The 17991-nt window shown below is 35.9% G+C and overlaps 1 protein-coding gene across 5 annotated transcripts in view; it reads right to left on the minus strand.

Moving 5' to 3' along the window:
• LOC115445604 (dynein heavy chain 5, axonemal) overlaps window positions 1-17991 on the minus strand; it is a 148480-nt gene that overhangs the window by 122006 nt on the left and 8483 nt on the right. For 3 of the 5 annotated variants that reach the window (XM_037444012.1, XM_037444014.1, XM_037444013.1), the window contains exons 3-15: window positions 10677-10814; window positions 10008-10279; window positions 9537-9721; window positions 8538-8698; window positions 7329-7445; window positions 6707-6988; window positions 5853-6177; window positions 5183-5406; window positions 4520-4667; window positions 3467-3648; window positions 2618-2821; window positions 1623-1896; window positions 510-564 (exon numbers count right to left, since the gene is read on the minus strand). In XM_037444012.1, the coding sequence (XP_037299909.1) occupies window positions 510-564; window positions 1623-1896; window positions 2618-2821; window positions 3467-3648; window positions 4520-4667; window positions 5183-5406; window positions 5853-6177; window positions 6707-6988; window positions 7329-7445; window positions 8538-8698; window positions 9537-9721; window positions 10008-10279; window positions 10677-10772 (2525 nt within the window). In that variant the 5' untranslated portion in view covers window positions 10773-10814. Of the gene's footprint in view, window positions 1-509; window positions 565-1622; window positions 1897-2617; window positions 2822-3466; window positions 3649-4519; window positions 4668-5182; window positions 5407-5852; window positions 6178-6706; window positions 6989-7328; window positions 7446-8537; window positions 8699-9536; window positions 9722-10007; window positions 10280-10676; window positions 10815-10974; window positions 12898-17991 lie in introns of those variants that run through there. The other 2 variants (XM_037444016.1, XM_037444015.1) reach the window with 2 other exon arrangements.

Below are 17991 nucleotides of genomic sequence, written 5' to 3' on the forward strand. Positions count from 1 at the left end.
CAAAGAACTGCCAATATCCTTTAGTATTCCTAGCGAATGGACATCCGCTTTGTAAAGTCACCTCCCGCTGCCCGCGATATGTTATCCATGAATAAAAATATTACGCAGCATGTGGGGCGAAGTACGATGCGACGGGGACAAAAATTTGCTACGTCGACAGTGAACAAAACTATTATTGGTCTATTTTATCGTGACGTTACTTTTAATACTAGTGGTCGTGTTCAAATTTAAAATATTTGTAAAACAAAGATATATGAACTATAATTGTGTCAAATATCAGACTCCTCCATTCACGCAATGTATATGTACATACAGAAGAGGTAGTAAGGTTTTTCTTCAAGTTTTTTTATATCGATACATTTAAAGTGGATGTAATGTTATTACTCCCAAATAACCGCGGCACAGTTCAACCTTAACAAAAGTAGTTTAAGTTTAATAATGATTAATAATTTAGTAGCAAAAGTATTCCAGTATATTTAATGGACAAAAATCATATAAAATAATCTTACCGACAACCAGTTTCCACATTCTCCATAAATTCATCCACAGACCATGGTGTGTCTTCTGTGAATAAGAGAATATAGGACTTCTATATTCGATATTTAGAAAATAATGCGATATTATCTTATTCGAACACAATTTATAAATAAGTATTATTTTTTTTTCAGAATCATATCATCATCATCAGCCTCCAAACTCCGCTGCTCAACATAGGCTTCCCTCAAAGATTTCCACACGGTCCTATCGAAAGCGGCCTGCATCCAGCGTGTTGACCTTGAGCCGTTTTAGACGCATCACATTATATTGAGTAGGGAAATAAATAAAATGATTTGGTACTTTTAGACGTACCCACGACGTACGATAGTGCCTGCATGAAAAATACAGCCCGTATATTAACCAGCAGGATAACAGATAATAATAAATATTGCTCGTGATAGGATATATTTTATCCGTCCGGATAGCGGCCACGTTCGTTACAACAGGCCGGCATAATTGTGACGACTTTCGAGCGGCAATCATCTCTCGTCAGTCGACGCTCTACCCTCTACTCTACTCTACTCTTGACCTCACTCCACGTACCATCAGGTGCCGTGCACTTTACAGTGCCAGAAAAAAACGCCTAAACTGTCAATTAAGTTTAATTGACACGTCGGATCTACGACCATGATTATAATGACACGCTGATGGTAGGATACCTGTATCCGCCCGGAGAGCGACAACCGTACAGAAGGCGTCACAATGACGCACGTAAATACTACGTTCAGGGTTCAACCTGTCGCACTCTAAATAAAATAATGACCAATTCCAAAATTGCCAATTTGTGGGAATCGTCAAACAACCAATTTCTGTTTGCGACCTTTTAGTTTTTTTCCTTTTTTTTTCATGCTATAGGTTTCATTTTTTACCTATATTTAATAAGCTCAATTTTACAGCAACTTCAAAAGAAAAGGTAACAAGCAAAAGTTAGTATTCCGAAGACTGCCACAAATTAACAATTTGGAAATAGGTCATTATTTTATTAAGAGTGCGCTGTGTATACCACGTTTCAAACAGGCTCGTCAGTTGGCACTATCTGCGGCCTTGCACTACCATATGCAGTAGGATACCTTAAACACACCTACCTGGTAATGTGATGAGAGAAACTTCCTGCATGCCGGACAGCATGTATAGGATTCTGTTAGAATATATATCGTGGACCCTGGTGACGAGCACGTCAAAGCTCTTAATGGCGGCGTTGGCGCGGTCGATGAAGAGCTGCCAGTCGTCGCTGGTCCAGCACACGGAGCGCAGCCCGGGCAGCAGCAGCGACGAGAGGCGCACCACTTGCGGCAGGAACAGCGGCCGCACCTCAAGCTTCACGCGGCGAACGGTGCGCAAGTAGTCTTCCAGGAGAAACTGTTTAATCACATATAGTTGCCTTCGTACTGTAATAAGGTTTCCTGTGTTTGATTTAGTTTATTTTATATGTAACAGAAAGTAACATGAGACAGAAATTTGTCTGTGAAATCAGCGTCAAAATTGGATGGAAATAAAAGTAGTTATTCACGCAGCGTTATGGCCGGTGGCACTGAGTGACGTCACATTTCGCTATTACTGTAATTTGACAGCTTCCCTTTCCAGCAAATGTTAAAGCTTTATAACTTATCAATTATAATTGGATTGAGAGAATATTTTATTTCCGATAGATTTTGTATGAAATACATTTTTATTAATGTATTTAAATAAAGTTGTCTATTACCCTCTTAGTGCATACACTTTTAGACTCGTACATCCCCGCCACGCACGCACATAATTTAAATTAAAGTTAACGAAGCTGATTGTTTTTAACAAAAAAAAGTACAACTAATTAAAATTTAATTGCAACAAAAAAATCTCGAATAAGTCTTTTACTATTTAAAAAAAATATATTGAAATCGTAATTTCTCAAAAAATCAGAAAAATATTCATAACTCGTAAACTATGAAAAATCGGAGAAAATACATGGGGGTGTTTCGGAGACCCCAAAGGGCGCTCTATCTCTAGACCAGCGCTTGACACTATTTTTTGGGAGAACCTGTATAAATAATTTATGGTGGTAATATGAATGTTTTGTTTATTGGAACGCTAAACGACATACCTGCAGGGAGTCATTGACTAGAGTGAAGTAGTTCTTCTTGGCGTAGAGCGAGTAGCAGACGATGGGCAATTCGACGCCCATCTTGACGAGACAGTCCGACTCTCGGATCAGTAGCTTGATGGTGTAGTCGAGGTTCACGTTGATACTGCCGCCGTCGTCGATCTTCAGTAGCGTGTTGTTCAAGCTCTCGTCTACATCCCATAACTGAGAAATCAAATGTTGGTATTATTATTTAATACTGTCAATGTAAGGTAAGTATTTATTGATCAAGTTTAATGTTTTATCTGGGCACCACTCCATTTAACATTATGTGTAATGGAGTCATTTAACCGTGCTTCTATATTTTATTTTTCAAATGAATAAATTACATCTTGGCAACAAAATGATCTTACTGGAGTGGCCCCCTAATAAAGATAGCTGTCTTATAAAAAATATCATACGTAGTAGACAGCTAAAAAATATTTTTAGTATTTATTAGAATACCAAGTTCTCGACTTAATGACAAAACTTAGTTACATCAGTCTATATTTTTTACAATAACTATATTATATGAACGTATCTCACGTTCTGGTTCATTTCAATAACTATATTGTAACACTATATTATATGAACGTATCTCACGTTCTGGTTCATTTCAATAACTATATTGTAACACTATATTATATGAACGTATCTCACGTTCTGGTTCATTTCAATAACTATATTGTAACACTATATTATATGAACGTATCTCACGTTCTGGTTCATTTCAATAACTATATTGTAACACTATATTATATGAACGTATCTCACGTTCTGGTTCATTTCAATAACTATACTGTAACACTATATTATATGAACGTATCTCACGTTCTGGTTCATCCAGACTTGCTTCATGGTGGTCTCGTAGTTGTGTATGAGCGCGCGCGTGGCGGTGTACTTGCGCATGATGTCGCCGGCGGCGGGCAGCGCGCGCAGCACCTCGTGCGCACACACCGCCTCCACCACCTCGCGCATGTTGTGCAGCAGGCACCGCGACCACTTGATACGACCTGCGCGACGTGCATACGTAATAGCGACGATAGCCCAGTTGGTTGTGGAACGGACTGCCGAGACGAATGTCCGCAGGTTCAAATCCCAAAGGCACACATCTCTGACTTTTCTAAAAAAATATGTGCGTATTCTTTGTAAATTATCGCTTGCTTTAACGGTGAAGGAAAACATCGTGAGGAAACCTGCATACCTGAGAAATTCTCTATAGGAATTTTCGAGGGTGTGTGATGTCTACTAATGCGCACTGGGCCAGCGTGGTGGACTAAGGCCTAATCCCTCTCAGTAGTAGAGGAGGCCCGTACCTAACAGTGGGACAGTATATAATACAGGGCTGATATTATATACACTACCTCGTGCTAGGTACTTTTTGTACATATTGTAAAAAAAACATCACGCGGCGCTCAAGTCGTTTGCTCGCTGTTATACAGAGCACGTAAATTTCTATAATTTCCTATTTAACTGTCAGATAATTTTTTTATTAGATAAATTTGCTGCACTCGAGTAGCTAGCTAGGACTTAACAATATTGGTAGATAATTTTGCTGCAGTCAAAGTATAGCTAGGACTTAGTATAGGTACATATTAGGCCGTCCATGCTGTAGGCTAATATATCTAGAGATATATTATATATGCCTAATATAATATCACACATCAATAGTTACAAATCTGAATAAATACCTGTCTAAACTAATAAAAAAACAAAATATTCGATTACATGTATGTAACGGACAAAATTAAAAAAATCTGTAAAATTGATTTTGATAATTCTTTCATTAATAGGAAGATACATTACTCTACATATTTATTATTCCAAGAATGTGCGAAAACGCGGGCTAAGGTGCTAGTAAGACTATTATCAATGAACACTAACCGGCCACAGGCGAATAATTTCTCGGCAGAGGCGGGTCTTCCCGTTGCCGCTTGAACATTTTCATTATCTTGTCCACTTCCTTCTCGCTGTATTTCAAGACACGATCGTATTTCTCGCTCAGTTTTGTTATTTGGATCTTTTGGCTCACCTAAAAAGATATAAGACAGATTAAAGCATTACAGAGCCTAATATTTCCTGACAAATAATTCACATCTCAAAAAATGAGAACTTCTAAATGAAATTTATTTCTCGGAATATTGAATTCTCTGCATTTTACAATAATGGAATAAACAATATTTCATGTTGAACATAAACGAGTGTGAAAACTGAAATGTATGAAAATATTTCAGTGCTGCAAGCACGATGCAAAAGACTTCAACGAACTCTATGCAGCACACTTTAAAGTCTGAATAACTCTTTCAAACCTATGTTATCCTGGTAGATGCGAACCAGATCCGGTTAGATTGGACATCAACGCGCTCCTTATAGGAACGCGTTCTTCGTCATATTGGATATGAAATGTAAATATTTTGATTTTACCATTAAATAATGTTACTTTTACCTCAGAAACCAAAAGAATAACTTAAATATGAAGAGAATTAGCAAAACGTATGTTTACGAATATTAAGTTGGAGTAGGTTAATAAAAATAAAAAACAATTACCTTCTCAAATCTTGTCAAAAACTTAATGCCCTGCGGCGTTTCCCATACGCTAGCGAAATTCGCTTCGATAGTATTGCCAATCGATTCGCGCAGCGCGTTCGTCTTGGCTTCAAAAGCGTGATAGTCCTTATCGAAATCATTGTTTCTGTAGTCCAAGTAATCGTAGTTGCATGTCGTTACGGCCTTTTTCGCCTCTTCGAATGTGTGTACCGCATCTTCGAGATCTAGTTCGAGAAGTTTGGAATATGTTTTAATATTAATTTAATTACAAATATTCAAAATTCATTACAAAAAATACTACCAATAAATTAAAACAAAATTTTAGGATAATAAGACATGGCATTTCATTCAGGATGATGAGCGCAGTGAAATACTAAACAATACTTAATAGTTCTAAGTGTTGGATGGTGTTTCTACTGTTTATGTGCAGTCGTATCGCTTACCATCAGGCGAACGGCAAGCTCGTCTCGTCATTCAAAGCAATAAAAAAAAATAGGATTCCTTAGCGATTCGTCGATGTCCATGTACCAAAATTATTTTAAATACGCACAAACAATACTGCAATAAATAAACTTGCTTCCTCTTTGAAACACCCACGAAATATTGCTCCTTTTTAAATTGTCCTAACGGATAAAGTAAAGCAAGAGAAAAAGTACATAAAAATTTTAACCTTCTCCGAGCAATAAGCCTTCCATCCTCTTCTCAAACAGGTGATTATAATCATCCATTAAATCAAACATCGATATGATTTTATTCAACCTCTTGCAAAAGGTATCGAATTTGCCAAACACGTAGTTCTCTGAGAAGCTAAATTGCTCTGTGTTTGGAAGAAACGGCTGATTTTTTACGAATACGTATGTTTCGCGATATGTTTTGTTCAAGTTAAGGCAGTGGATCAATTTGTCTCTGACCAATGTTCGTTCTTGAGTCCAAATCGTCTCTTTAAATCGGCACGTAATGTATTGCTTGCATGTTTCGATCATTTGATTTGTTATCTAAAATATTATAATGCTTATATAAGTACGTCTATGACTTTATGTAGTTATGTAATTTTTAAGGTAGCGCGCAGTTCAATGACTATAGGTTACTTTTGTTAATTGGATATATCGATTGTAAAATTATTATATTGCAGTTTTGTGCCGAATTATTTCGATTAACACTTTAGTTATAAAAAAAATAATAGAGTCTTTAGAGACTACGAATGGATAGTATTATAACACACATACATATACCCATACATCACGCCTTTATACTTGAACAGATAGGCAGAGGTGCAAACAGAGCACTCACTATTTGATAACTATGTTCAGTTGTGCTAAAAAGCGAGCCTATCCTCATATCCGGCACAAATTCCAGACCCCGAGCTGATACGAAGCAGGAACACCCAATACCAATTTACACAAACCGGGATTAGAAGCCAAGACATCAGATCAGCGCTCGTACCGCCTTCACAATACAACCGAAGAAGCCCGATATTATTAATATGGTATTACATGCATGCATTTGTAGCATGCAGCAACTTACTTTAACCATTAAGGATGAAATCCTCTCGGAGGTATTGTAAAACTGGGACACGCTGTGTATGAGCCTAACTGTTTGCAAGAGGCTCAGTATGGAGTCCTTGATCTTGACAGGATCGTCTAGGTACAATGAATGGCAGCATTTCTCCATGGCCTGGATGAACTTCGCGTTGTCCTTCGCCTCATTGTAGCAAAATGTTATTTTGTGATCGGTGTCCCGCCATAATTTGATCACTTTCGAGTTTGCTATTTGTAAGCACGTCAGTGTCATTTGGACTTCGCTGTCCTGCGATAAAGAATTTTGTGCTAAATGGGCGTCGTATGGAGAATGGATATTTGATTGATGACGACGCATTAAAAAAGGGTTTTAATGTCCAGACAGTAGAGTTCATTTTTATCCACAAGTCATCTTTGATGGCGCTTATATTACTATAAAAACTCATATAACTAGGATTGCACAATACGAATATTAAACTATGACTATACAAAATACGCAAAATAAAACCTAAATCCTGCATTCATTTTTATTTTACGCAATTAACGACTGCGAACAATATATCAAATAGAAACTTGTGTAAAACAACATATAAAGTTGTTTTGTATAAATAACAAAAACAAGTACAAACTTGTAAATAAGAGACCAACTGTGAGAACTGAGCGCCGCGCTTCTTCCAATACTCGAGCTCGTCCTGTGGCCCGCTGGAGTCCACCTCGCGACGTAACTGCTCGCTTTCACTAAGTATCTAAAATATTACATTAGAGATTGATTTTTTAAATGCAAGAATGGCTTAAATTTACACATTGATTTTTACCAGGTTAATTTTTTTGCGAAATATAAGGTTAGAAGAGTATACAATTTAAACGATTGTGATAGTAATTGTTCGACCTAAGATCCTTTTACATGGAATATTAACGCAGGTAACGCACTGGATTGTAGACGGTTATAATGTGCAATTAACATTGAAAGTTACATGGCAACTTTTTATCAAATTTGATTTGATTAATAAGTTCATTGTTAGAAGTTACTGGCGGATTTATATTGGATTTTTATTTTATAATTACGAGGCTTATTTATTTACAGCTTTGACAACTATGTTTGACAAACATGCCCTTGATTTTGTACAACATTCATCAGCTAAAACTACAGTCTACATTCATGCTCCGATGTCCACGTTCCGTGGTACATTACGTTACCTTCTACATCCAAGAGGCAGCGGTTAGCAGATCATTTGATATATCATTCATGAAATTATTAATGTTTATCAATTGCTAATAAACCCGCACGAGACCACTAGACGTCCTGGTAAACCTACTATGACGACTGAAACTTTAGACTAAACTCTACCTAATAATGATGAGAAATTAGGGAAGATCTGTATTCAAAAATATTAGTAAGAAGCCACTAAACCTATGTAATATAAAAAAGCATGGAGTGATGTTGATTTGAGCTCTGTTACGTCTTAAAGATCTTATTATGGTAATGAAGCACTTGCATTTAGAAAATAGTTGATTGTGAAATTTGGCGCTGATATTCTTAATAATTATTATGTCCCCCATTGAAATTACAAGAATTGCTGTTACTTAATTCTTACTCAAATAATAAATAGTTTTACTCTTTTTTTAGTTATTAAAACATGTCCCGTAACACTTAACAAGCTGAGAAAATGTTTGCTTACATATTAAATAGTATTGACCTAAGGAATTTAGATACTTGCATTTTACTTCAGCCAGTACGTGAACTCTTATGTTAGCAACCACAGAATCTATAATTTTAATTACATCAGTTTGTCCAAACTTTACGAATATCTAAGTAAGGTTTAAAACATTTTGGTTACCTCCATAACTTTCTTGATCCACTCGCTGACTCTGTCCTCGAGCATGGTGATCGTGTTGGCATTCTTGGCCATCTCCTTCAGTTGACAGTGGTCTTGGATGTCCGCCATAAGATGCTGCCCGTCTTCGAAGAGGTTCACTTGATTGCACACATCTTCGCAAACTGATTCGCAAATAATATACTAACATTATGAATATATTTAAGTTATTGGATCAGCTTAATAAAAAATCTGGTAAATATTTGCATTATATTTTTGCAATGGAATGACAGACCGAGTCGCTTCGCTAGCAAAATGTGAATAAATAACACACATAAACAAACGTGGCACTAGACTGCATTCGTCACACTGACAAAAGGTGTAAAACCAGGTGGTTAGGATAATACTATAACGATACTTTGTTAAACACTTTTATACAGTGTTACAAAGTAGCATTATAACTGAGCTCATGAACTTAGTTATATCATCCGTTTACGTAAAGTTTATGGTCTTATTTAACTTTACCTGACAATGGACAAAACAAAACACCCTGTGTAAGCCTACATGACATTGTAAACTTCCAGCGAAAGTTTCAAGATAATTAGCGCTGCGTTTATAAACTCTATCTTCTTACGTTATACTCGTCTAACTTAAATACGATATGAATCGGTTGGTTCGACTTCCAATTCGAAAAAACACTGTATGAGATTTATAATATTCCTTAACAAGAATTGAATTCTCCAAAGTGAATATGGCTTTTTAGTTACAGATAAAATCTACAGTAATAGTTTTGCCACCTAAGAAATGTCCAAGGTTCTTTTTTTTGGTTTGCATGGCAATGTTGACCAGACGGTAAGCGCGAAGATGACCACATAAAGTTTCAAATGGCGACAATTATCGCTTGCCATTCATCATGCTGGCTTACTAAGATGTTTCTTATCGCTACGGCGGAAAGATCTTGGATTATAGGAAGGAGGGAACATATCGGTGACCCTAGGTTGGAGCAAGTGTTAGTAAAACTACCTTTCAAAGCGCTGCAGAAGGACCTCAGCCCGGGCAGCAGTTGGTTCTTGACGATGGGGAAGCGCGTCTCGTCCTCATCGCCGTCGCTGCTCGGGTGCGCCAGCGCGCTCATGTACACATGCTCCATCACGCGCTCAATCGCCGTCACCATGCCCACCTTCTCCGCGTTCAGGATACCGCAGAATCTTTGGAGTACAAATTATATGTTTTGCCAACACATGCACATGTAAAGTTAATTTGTTTTATTTTTATGGTACTTTTTAACGTGCGATATTGATATTCAGTGATTTGATGTCATTAGAAATAAATGTCAAACATTTTTACGTCCCAAGCGAACTTATTTTAAACCCGTTTTATTATTAAAAATAACACTGCCATACTTCCTTATATTAAAAGTTAACATGCATACATAATAAAACTAAGTGGTACATTCTTCTACTGCAATAAGTATATTATATCACATAAACTTACAAATCTTTATGAAACCCCTCCTCAGGTAACTGCTTGCTGACATTTATCCGGAACATGTAAATACAGACGCCGGTGAACCTCACGTCCCAGCCGTCCGAGAGGAAGAGCTTCTTCTTCAATGTTATCTGCGGCGGCGGCTGTTTGCCTTGCCCTTGCTGGCGAGGCTTCGACGTCTCCGGCTGTGGGCGGGGTTCCACCTCCTCCACGTCTTGGTAATACCACAGCAACTTGTTCCTCATGTGAGGAAGGAACAGCTGGTTGATGTCATCCAACTGCATGACAGTTTATTAAAGTTGGTTAGATTATCGTCTCCTGTGTCTGGACTGGGCATAGGCTCTGTGGGCTGATAGGGGTCTGCGTTTGATTATCAGATTGTGCAATAATATTGTCAGGCTTTAGTATCTATAAGTAAATTTTGTCGACCCTTTACAGAGGTGGAATGATGGTAGATCGATGAAAGAAATCGTAATAAATATCTCTATAAATGTGAAAAAATAACTCAAAACATTAAAACCGTCCTCTATAAATCTTTAAATTATGATAAGTTTTGTTGTGCTGATAAAAATCATATGATACGAAAAAAAATATAGCCAGGTGAATAAAACATTTAAAATAAAATTCTATAATATTTTATATACTGAAATAGGTGAAAGCACTTCATCACTGTACCATGTTTCCCTCGAACACGTGGTCCATAATGGCATGCCGCGGAAGCCCCGTGCCGTCTATCAGTAGCTGGAACGTGAACTCCAGCCGGGGGTCCATTTCCCCCCTTCTCGCCTTGCGCTCGCATTCTTCTCTTCTTTTCTACACACACATCGAGATCGTAAGCCAACACCATCATACAAGCATCATGAACACCAATCTCCTTCGATCATATTTCCAACAGGTAGGAAATGAGCAACAGTTCATTTTTTACATGTATAAATTCACCGATAATTGATATATCTATTGCTTAGAATCAAACCTGAAGAATATCCATAACATCTTCCTCCTCCTCCTCATCGCTGGAGCCTGGTTTTATTCCGTACACAAACATATTTAATTAATTTTTCAATTAAATTAATAAAACCTCAATTAACATCTCGGAAAACACATCAATTGCTGTTATTTTGTTCCTAGTATTTTCAAGAATATTGTGTTTATCAATTTCTATGTCAACCGTCCCATCTTGGTTTGAGCTGTGACAACAATGGCTCGGCGAAACTATTCTTGTTGTAATATGCAAATTAATCGGACAAGTATGGGGTGTCATTATAACCCGGTGGGTGGTACGGCATCGCACTTCGTAGTACAAACACCGCCGGGGTCACGCGAATGTTTCCAAATTACGTCGCCTCGCAATAGTGTGAGGCGTCCAATTTAAATATAGAACGGGAATTGTTTTAAATTTATTATTCAAATCTATACTTCTATATAAATAAGAATGAATCACTGAAATGTTTGTACACGCATAACTTCTAATCGACTGCACAAAATTTGATAAATTCTTTTATGTGTTCGTTATTGTCAACAGAAGGTTTGTATGAAAAAAATACGTTTAAAAAGTAATAGAAAATATTCTAAAATTTCAAGAAAATGGGTGTGCGATTGAGGCAGATGGCTGTGAGATACTTATAATAATTATACTAATACAATCAAAGCTAATACATATTTACTTTCTTATAGTCTATGCATATTATAAAACTAAGTCCCTTTTCTGTCTGTATGTTATCGATTATCTCGAAATCTGCTGACTGAATTTTTATGGATTCAAAAATGTATGAAGATAGTTTAAGACCCAGGGAAGGATAAATAGGATATTTAGAGACTTTTATTCTGGAAAACGCTTTCAAGCGGGCTAAGCCGTAAGAAAAAGCTAGTTTATAAAATATTATAATGTTCTTGAGTTTGTTTGAATACACTTACTTAGGAACTATTAAACCAATCTTAGTTGAATTTTTTCACTAATAGTAAACTACTGCTATTTCTGAGTGCTATAAGTTACTTTTTATGCCAGAAAAATGTCCCGGAAAATCATTCCTGAATTTTTACGAGCGGAGCCACGGGCAAAAGCTAGGTTTATTATAATTAGTCATTGAAAGATGTACCGAACAATTAATGTTAAAGTTACTTATGGCTGACAATATTCCTTGTGATTTGTATAGGTATAAACAATCAACCCAATTAAAACTGTTTAATAATTAATCTTCAACCTACATTACCTTCAGGTTTGCGTGATTGACAAAATGTTGATTATTTTTTTGGACAATCAAACTAAATTAATAAAATTATTGCCGATGTAAATTGAACATAAATATAAGAAAAGGTTATTCAAAATTTCTTGGAAAATCGTTTTTACGATGTGAGCGTGGTTTCGTCTACTTTTTGCAAACGTCAGGGAACATTACGAAGTTTTTATAGAACTTTTATGTTTTAAGTACAGTTTTACTTCAGTAATAATGGAAAATATTTGCACTCATATAAATGTAATCTCAAAGCCAAATCGTTTTTGGAACTTGCGTATAAAAATGTCTATATCGACATGACCCACCTTGAAAACAATGGGATGAGCCGTGGAGGCGGAAGGGAGAGGTGATGACTCTGGGAGGAGCAATTCAAAAATTTCTCATAGCTAGTCCCAGTATTTTCAAATAAACGATGTTATCTAACGACTGTAGGGGACAGCCTCATGTTGCCGCCTAGAGCGTCCTTCGGTGCGTGAGGAATCTGATCACCCCCCCGCCCCCACATAGGAGACTGCTTGGTATTACACCTGTCACTGTGTGTGTTTTTAAGTAGTAAATACATACCTACTTCTTTTAATCAATTTGAAAGAAATTTAGCTCATAGATGGACTATGCAATTAAAATCTAGCTTAACTAGCAATTTTAATTAGGCACCGGCTCCAAAATTGGTACCCAGTATATACCTGTTATGTGAAATTTTTTTTTGGTTTTGAGTGGTTTTTGAAGGCGGTTTAATTTTTTTTACATTATTTTTATATTTTGCTCTTTTGTTTTTAGTAAGAAATAGACTGTCTCGATGGCGTAAGGGGAAAAGGTGTGATGCTAAATATATGTATGTATGTATGTACGAAGTAAAATTAACTAAATCCAACGCAAAAACACAACTGATATGTTGCACACGCAGTACGACCATCGCGCTGAAATGTTACGCCTCTGCCTACCACTGAAAATGGTGTTATGCTGTATTTATAAGTATATAAGAAGTACACTCTACCAAACTCAATGCAAAAACATAACTAAAAACGTCACAAGAATGCTAAACCCGCGATTTCGTTTTCTCGGACGACATAATTATTCTAGTTTTTTTTGTTTTAAAACCAAACTACTAAAGCGATCTTGAAAAAAAATCTATGGGACCAATCTACAGGTATATTCTTTCGAATCAAAAAAGAATTTTCCAAATCGGTTCATAAATGAGCGAGTTCTGAGGTAACAAACATACAAAAACAATTCACGTCGAATTGATAACCACCTCCTTTTTTTGAAGTCGGTTAAAAATCGTGACATTTCGTTTAAACGTCGAACGAAAACATCGAAAAATAAATTGCATATCTGAGAAGTTCTCTATAAGAAATTTAAGGATATTTGAAGCCTGCCAATCTAGACCAGTGTGGTGGACTAAGGCTTAACCCGTCTGAGAAGTAGAGAAGGCCTGTACTCGGCAGTGGAACAGTATATGTTACAAGGCTGACATTATCCATAATATATTAATCAATTGTCTAATTGATTTATATTCAGTTTGTGATTTCGCGTGCTTTCTGGAACTTTCTTCGCACGCACAGTTTCATTTAACAGAAATAAACGATAAATGGATACATACGAGTTTAAAGTTGCGGATTTAAAGATCGTGTACATACAGACTTGTTCCTACTATTTGTTCATATTATGTTATGAAAAATACCAACAAAGACGTACTTGGCGTCTGGGTAAAGAAATGGTTAACCAAAAGAGAAATTTTATCATATAATTATTTAATATACCACGCGTTGAGCTGAGACGAGTTACAAGAACAATATACAATCAATTGAATCGCTGACTAATATGCCCGGTGATTTTAAAATCCTTACTTAAGTGGACACACAGGCGGAAGAGGTCGTCGCACCACAAGTAGGTACGCGTACTTACTAGAACGTCAGTCACCCGCTTAAAAGTTGCCATTTAAAAATGCAATTTGTGCTTAGGAGTAACTAATATTTTTGGAATTATATCCTTTGTATTAGCTGCCTCCACACCCTACGCAATATTAAGTTGATGCCGGAACACGACGCGTTAACGTTCGGCACTAGGTATATATAAAAAGAAGGGATGAAACCAGTCGCCAAAATATTATGCTTACATAATAATAGCTTACTGTAAATAAAAATTTATAATTTAAATCCTGTTAAAAGTTTTAAAATAGATACAGTACACACGTAAAGTTTCAAGCAACCGATAAAATTACTCAATTATTACACGATTCTCCTATAAAAATATTCACTTAAGTACTACTTAATGTGTACCATATTTCCCAAATTACAACCAGCGATTTATGCCTTTTCTTTTAACTGACATCCAACTATAACACGTTGTGTAAGGATAGAAGGATACTCATCATTTACGCATATATTTTCTAGTACATTATTTTCTTTGGTTAATTGAATCAGTTTCCTAATCCATTTCGTTTTTAGATTAAATGCAATCTTTTTATTAAAGTAACTAACCTATTTAATATCAATACTAGCTTTTGGACTGCAGTCATTCAATTTCTGATGTCCTATATTTTTTGTTAAATAAAATTCCCATACGTTTAAACTTTTTCCTACACCTATATTATGAAACACATCCTTAAACTTCCCTGACAACTTATTTATAAGCAATGTATACTTACAAAATTACTGATAACCCTGCCAAGCACTGTGAGATCCATGATCACAACTACACTCAGTTATTATCATACAGCCATAAGTTCAATAACATGAATACGAACGCACTCATTAGCTCCTCACATGAAACACGTTACGTTGGAGAGGCATGGAAAAAACTCGTTGAATGTGAACGAAAGTAATTTTTAGACTAAACGAAGCTATACCTGACATTGGGCACGCGTTCACGTATTCAAATTTTTACCCTCACATGTCGAACAATAAACTGCTCTTCGCAGACATGGCATAAGAGTCGCACGAAAGCCATAATTCAAAAAGTTAGATGTTACCAACGATATTGAACACCACTTTTCGCTATGAACTCACGTGAGGCTCAGTTTAATGCTAGCTTTTATTCTACAAAATATACTGTATAAAAGTTAGGCTGAAAGAACATAAATTATGCTACATGTAAAATGTTTGAAATGTTACTCAAAATTGTACCTTAATGCTTATAACTGAATATCTGTAAATATAATATGAATTAATATACAAAATAATTAACAATAAAATATGTATAGTATAGAAATTGAACTAGCCCGCAAGTCAAATATTGATACGGTAGTTATAAACTTATTGACTCCTGTGTGTACAGCTGTATTACCTGTCGACCGAGAACTCATGCTTTGTGGATTTTTAATACGATTCGCTCAAGAAAGGGTTGATGATGGCAAACCGATAGAAAAAAACTTGGCTACATAATTGTGCGACATGCGTGAAAAGTATGTTGCGCCGATTCCGTGATGGTGACCGGTAGAGGTGATAGTAAACCGACCTCACCACGTGTGAATATATTTTGTTCGATAACAACATTAGGTTTGCAGAGTAATATGCATACGTATAATCGAATATCATTAGTAAAACACGGCTAATAGGGTGTTAAATAAAGGGCAAATTTCAGATGTATACACTTCAATGATATAATCAGTAACTACGTCATAAAACCATGAATAAAATAAATACAAAACGTGATCTTCTGATCACGTTTCTACGTTACCTGTAACACGGTTTCATCCATTTTGATTAATTCACTTTTGGAATTATTTTCACAATGAATATACCAATCACACGCGATAGGCGATAAATGAAAGATTTTCGCATAGCACTATTGGTTTCCGCGTTACCGACATGTCTCAGAGGTAAAGTTTTTTTGACTGAATAGCGTTGTGGTGTACTGTGTCAATGCCACGTAAAAAACGTAAGGTAGATGATATGCATCGAATATGGTTGCGTGGCCCGCAATAACAACTTTTTATGGGCTAGCGTTCGATAGATATCCAATCAAATGGCGAATGTATTGCTGAAATATTTTTACTTGATCGGATTCGTATAGGATCTTTGAATACAATATTCGATACACGAGTAGGTAGTACAGCTATGCCCGACATGAAATGGACACTATAATGGAGAGAAAAACATGAGATTGTTTTCCTTTAGTAGACGACAGGTAACTACGATTTGACGACTTTACGTAATGTTAATGTTTACGACGAATTAATTAAAATTGTGGGTTTTGAAAAGTGGCATACGTGAATTGCACCAATATGGTTATAATTTTTGAAATAGGATATTATGTTCGATGTTGATATGTTGTAAATAACAGAATTAAGACTCGGAAAGGACTTTAACAGGTCATGATTCCATTTCTGCTTTATCCAGTACTGATATTGGTTGGCGCATATTCATTGTATAGAAGAGCGTCGATTAACCTAACGAACGCTTTACCAAACGGACCTCTTCAAAAAAAATCTTTCTTCAAAATTAAGAACTTCTGAATGTCAAATATTGAATATACAATTTTTTTGGTCCTGAAACTATCTGTACTTCTATTCCTACTTCTCTGATAAACGAGTTTCATATTACAAATGTATATTTTTATTGGTATATTGATATATAAATAAAAGTATATAGTTCGACTATCCGAATAAATCGGTTTTCCGAAAACGCGTGTTCCTCATTAATTCGCATAGTCAAAGCTCTACTGTAATTCAATCATCACCTTCCTTCTCATGTAAACAGATTCTTCCATTACATTAGCATTTAAAGAAACTATAAAAAACAAGTAAACACCTCCGAATTTAATGAATTTTGTGAAAATTACACAAAACGTGAGGAAACCTACAAAGGTACATGAAATGAGTTATTATGATAATTTCAAAACTAATTGACCCTAATATTAACATAGTGCAGCTCTCAAGAAATATCTACTCCAGAATTCTCCTGTTTGTATCTTTAACGTATGTAAACTATTTGTAATAATCTTTTCTAGAATCTGCAGGTGATCTAGCACTTCCTTATATTCCGATTTTCGAGATAAATTCCGGAAGAATGGAGAAAACTGAATGAAATCCGGATTTGAAATCTGAATTCTCTCCAATATTGTCCTCTGAGATCAATCTGAGAAATTCAGAATAAATGTGAGATAATATAAACTTGTGGGATCTGGAACGTGCTGGATTTAAATTTATCATTACGAATGTATAAACCTTACAATTTGAAAAGCACTAGTTTAAGGTGGTAGCTCAAGGTCCATTTTCATACATTTTGTTTCGGCTTTAATCTGGGTAACTAAACAAGTATTGGCAAGTAAAGAATTTAAATTCACGTCTAGTTAGTGATTAGTTCTCGCAGTTGAAGAAAAACGTAAAATAATTAATAATCATGGATATTTCGGCCTTTAAAATTTAATATGACGAAATTTTAAAGGCAGAAATATCCATGATTATTAATTATTTTTACATTTTTCTTTCAACTGCGAGAACTAATCACTAACTAGACGTGAATTTAAATTCTTTACTTGCCAATACTTGTTTAGTTACCCAGATTAAAGCCGAAACAAAATGTATGAAAATGGACCTTGAGCTACCACCTTAATATTGTTTATATTGCTCACGTAGAATAATTTGCATTTTACTGAACAATCAAAGCGTTCTAATTATAAATATCAGAATTACCTCCGTGTTCTCCTCGTTGTCTTCGGGGTGATCATATTTCACGAACGCGTATCGCAACTGATTCTCGAAGTACTCCCTCGCCTCCGCCTTCTCTATTTCACTCAAGTTACTCATTCTTACC

Source organism: Manduca sexta, chromosome 27 (genome assembly GCF_014839805.1).
Source record: "Manduca sexta isolate Smith_Timp_Sample1 chromosome 27, JHU_Msex_v1.0, whole genome shotgun sequence".
In the NCBI taxonomy this organism is placed as follows: Eukaryota; Metazoa; Arthropoda; class Insecta; order Lepidoptera; family Sphingidae; genus Manduca; species Manduca sexta.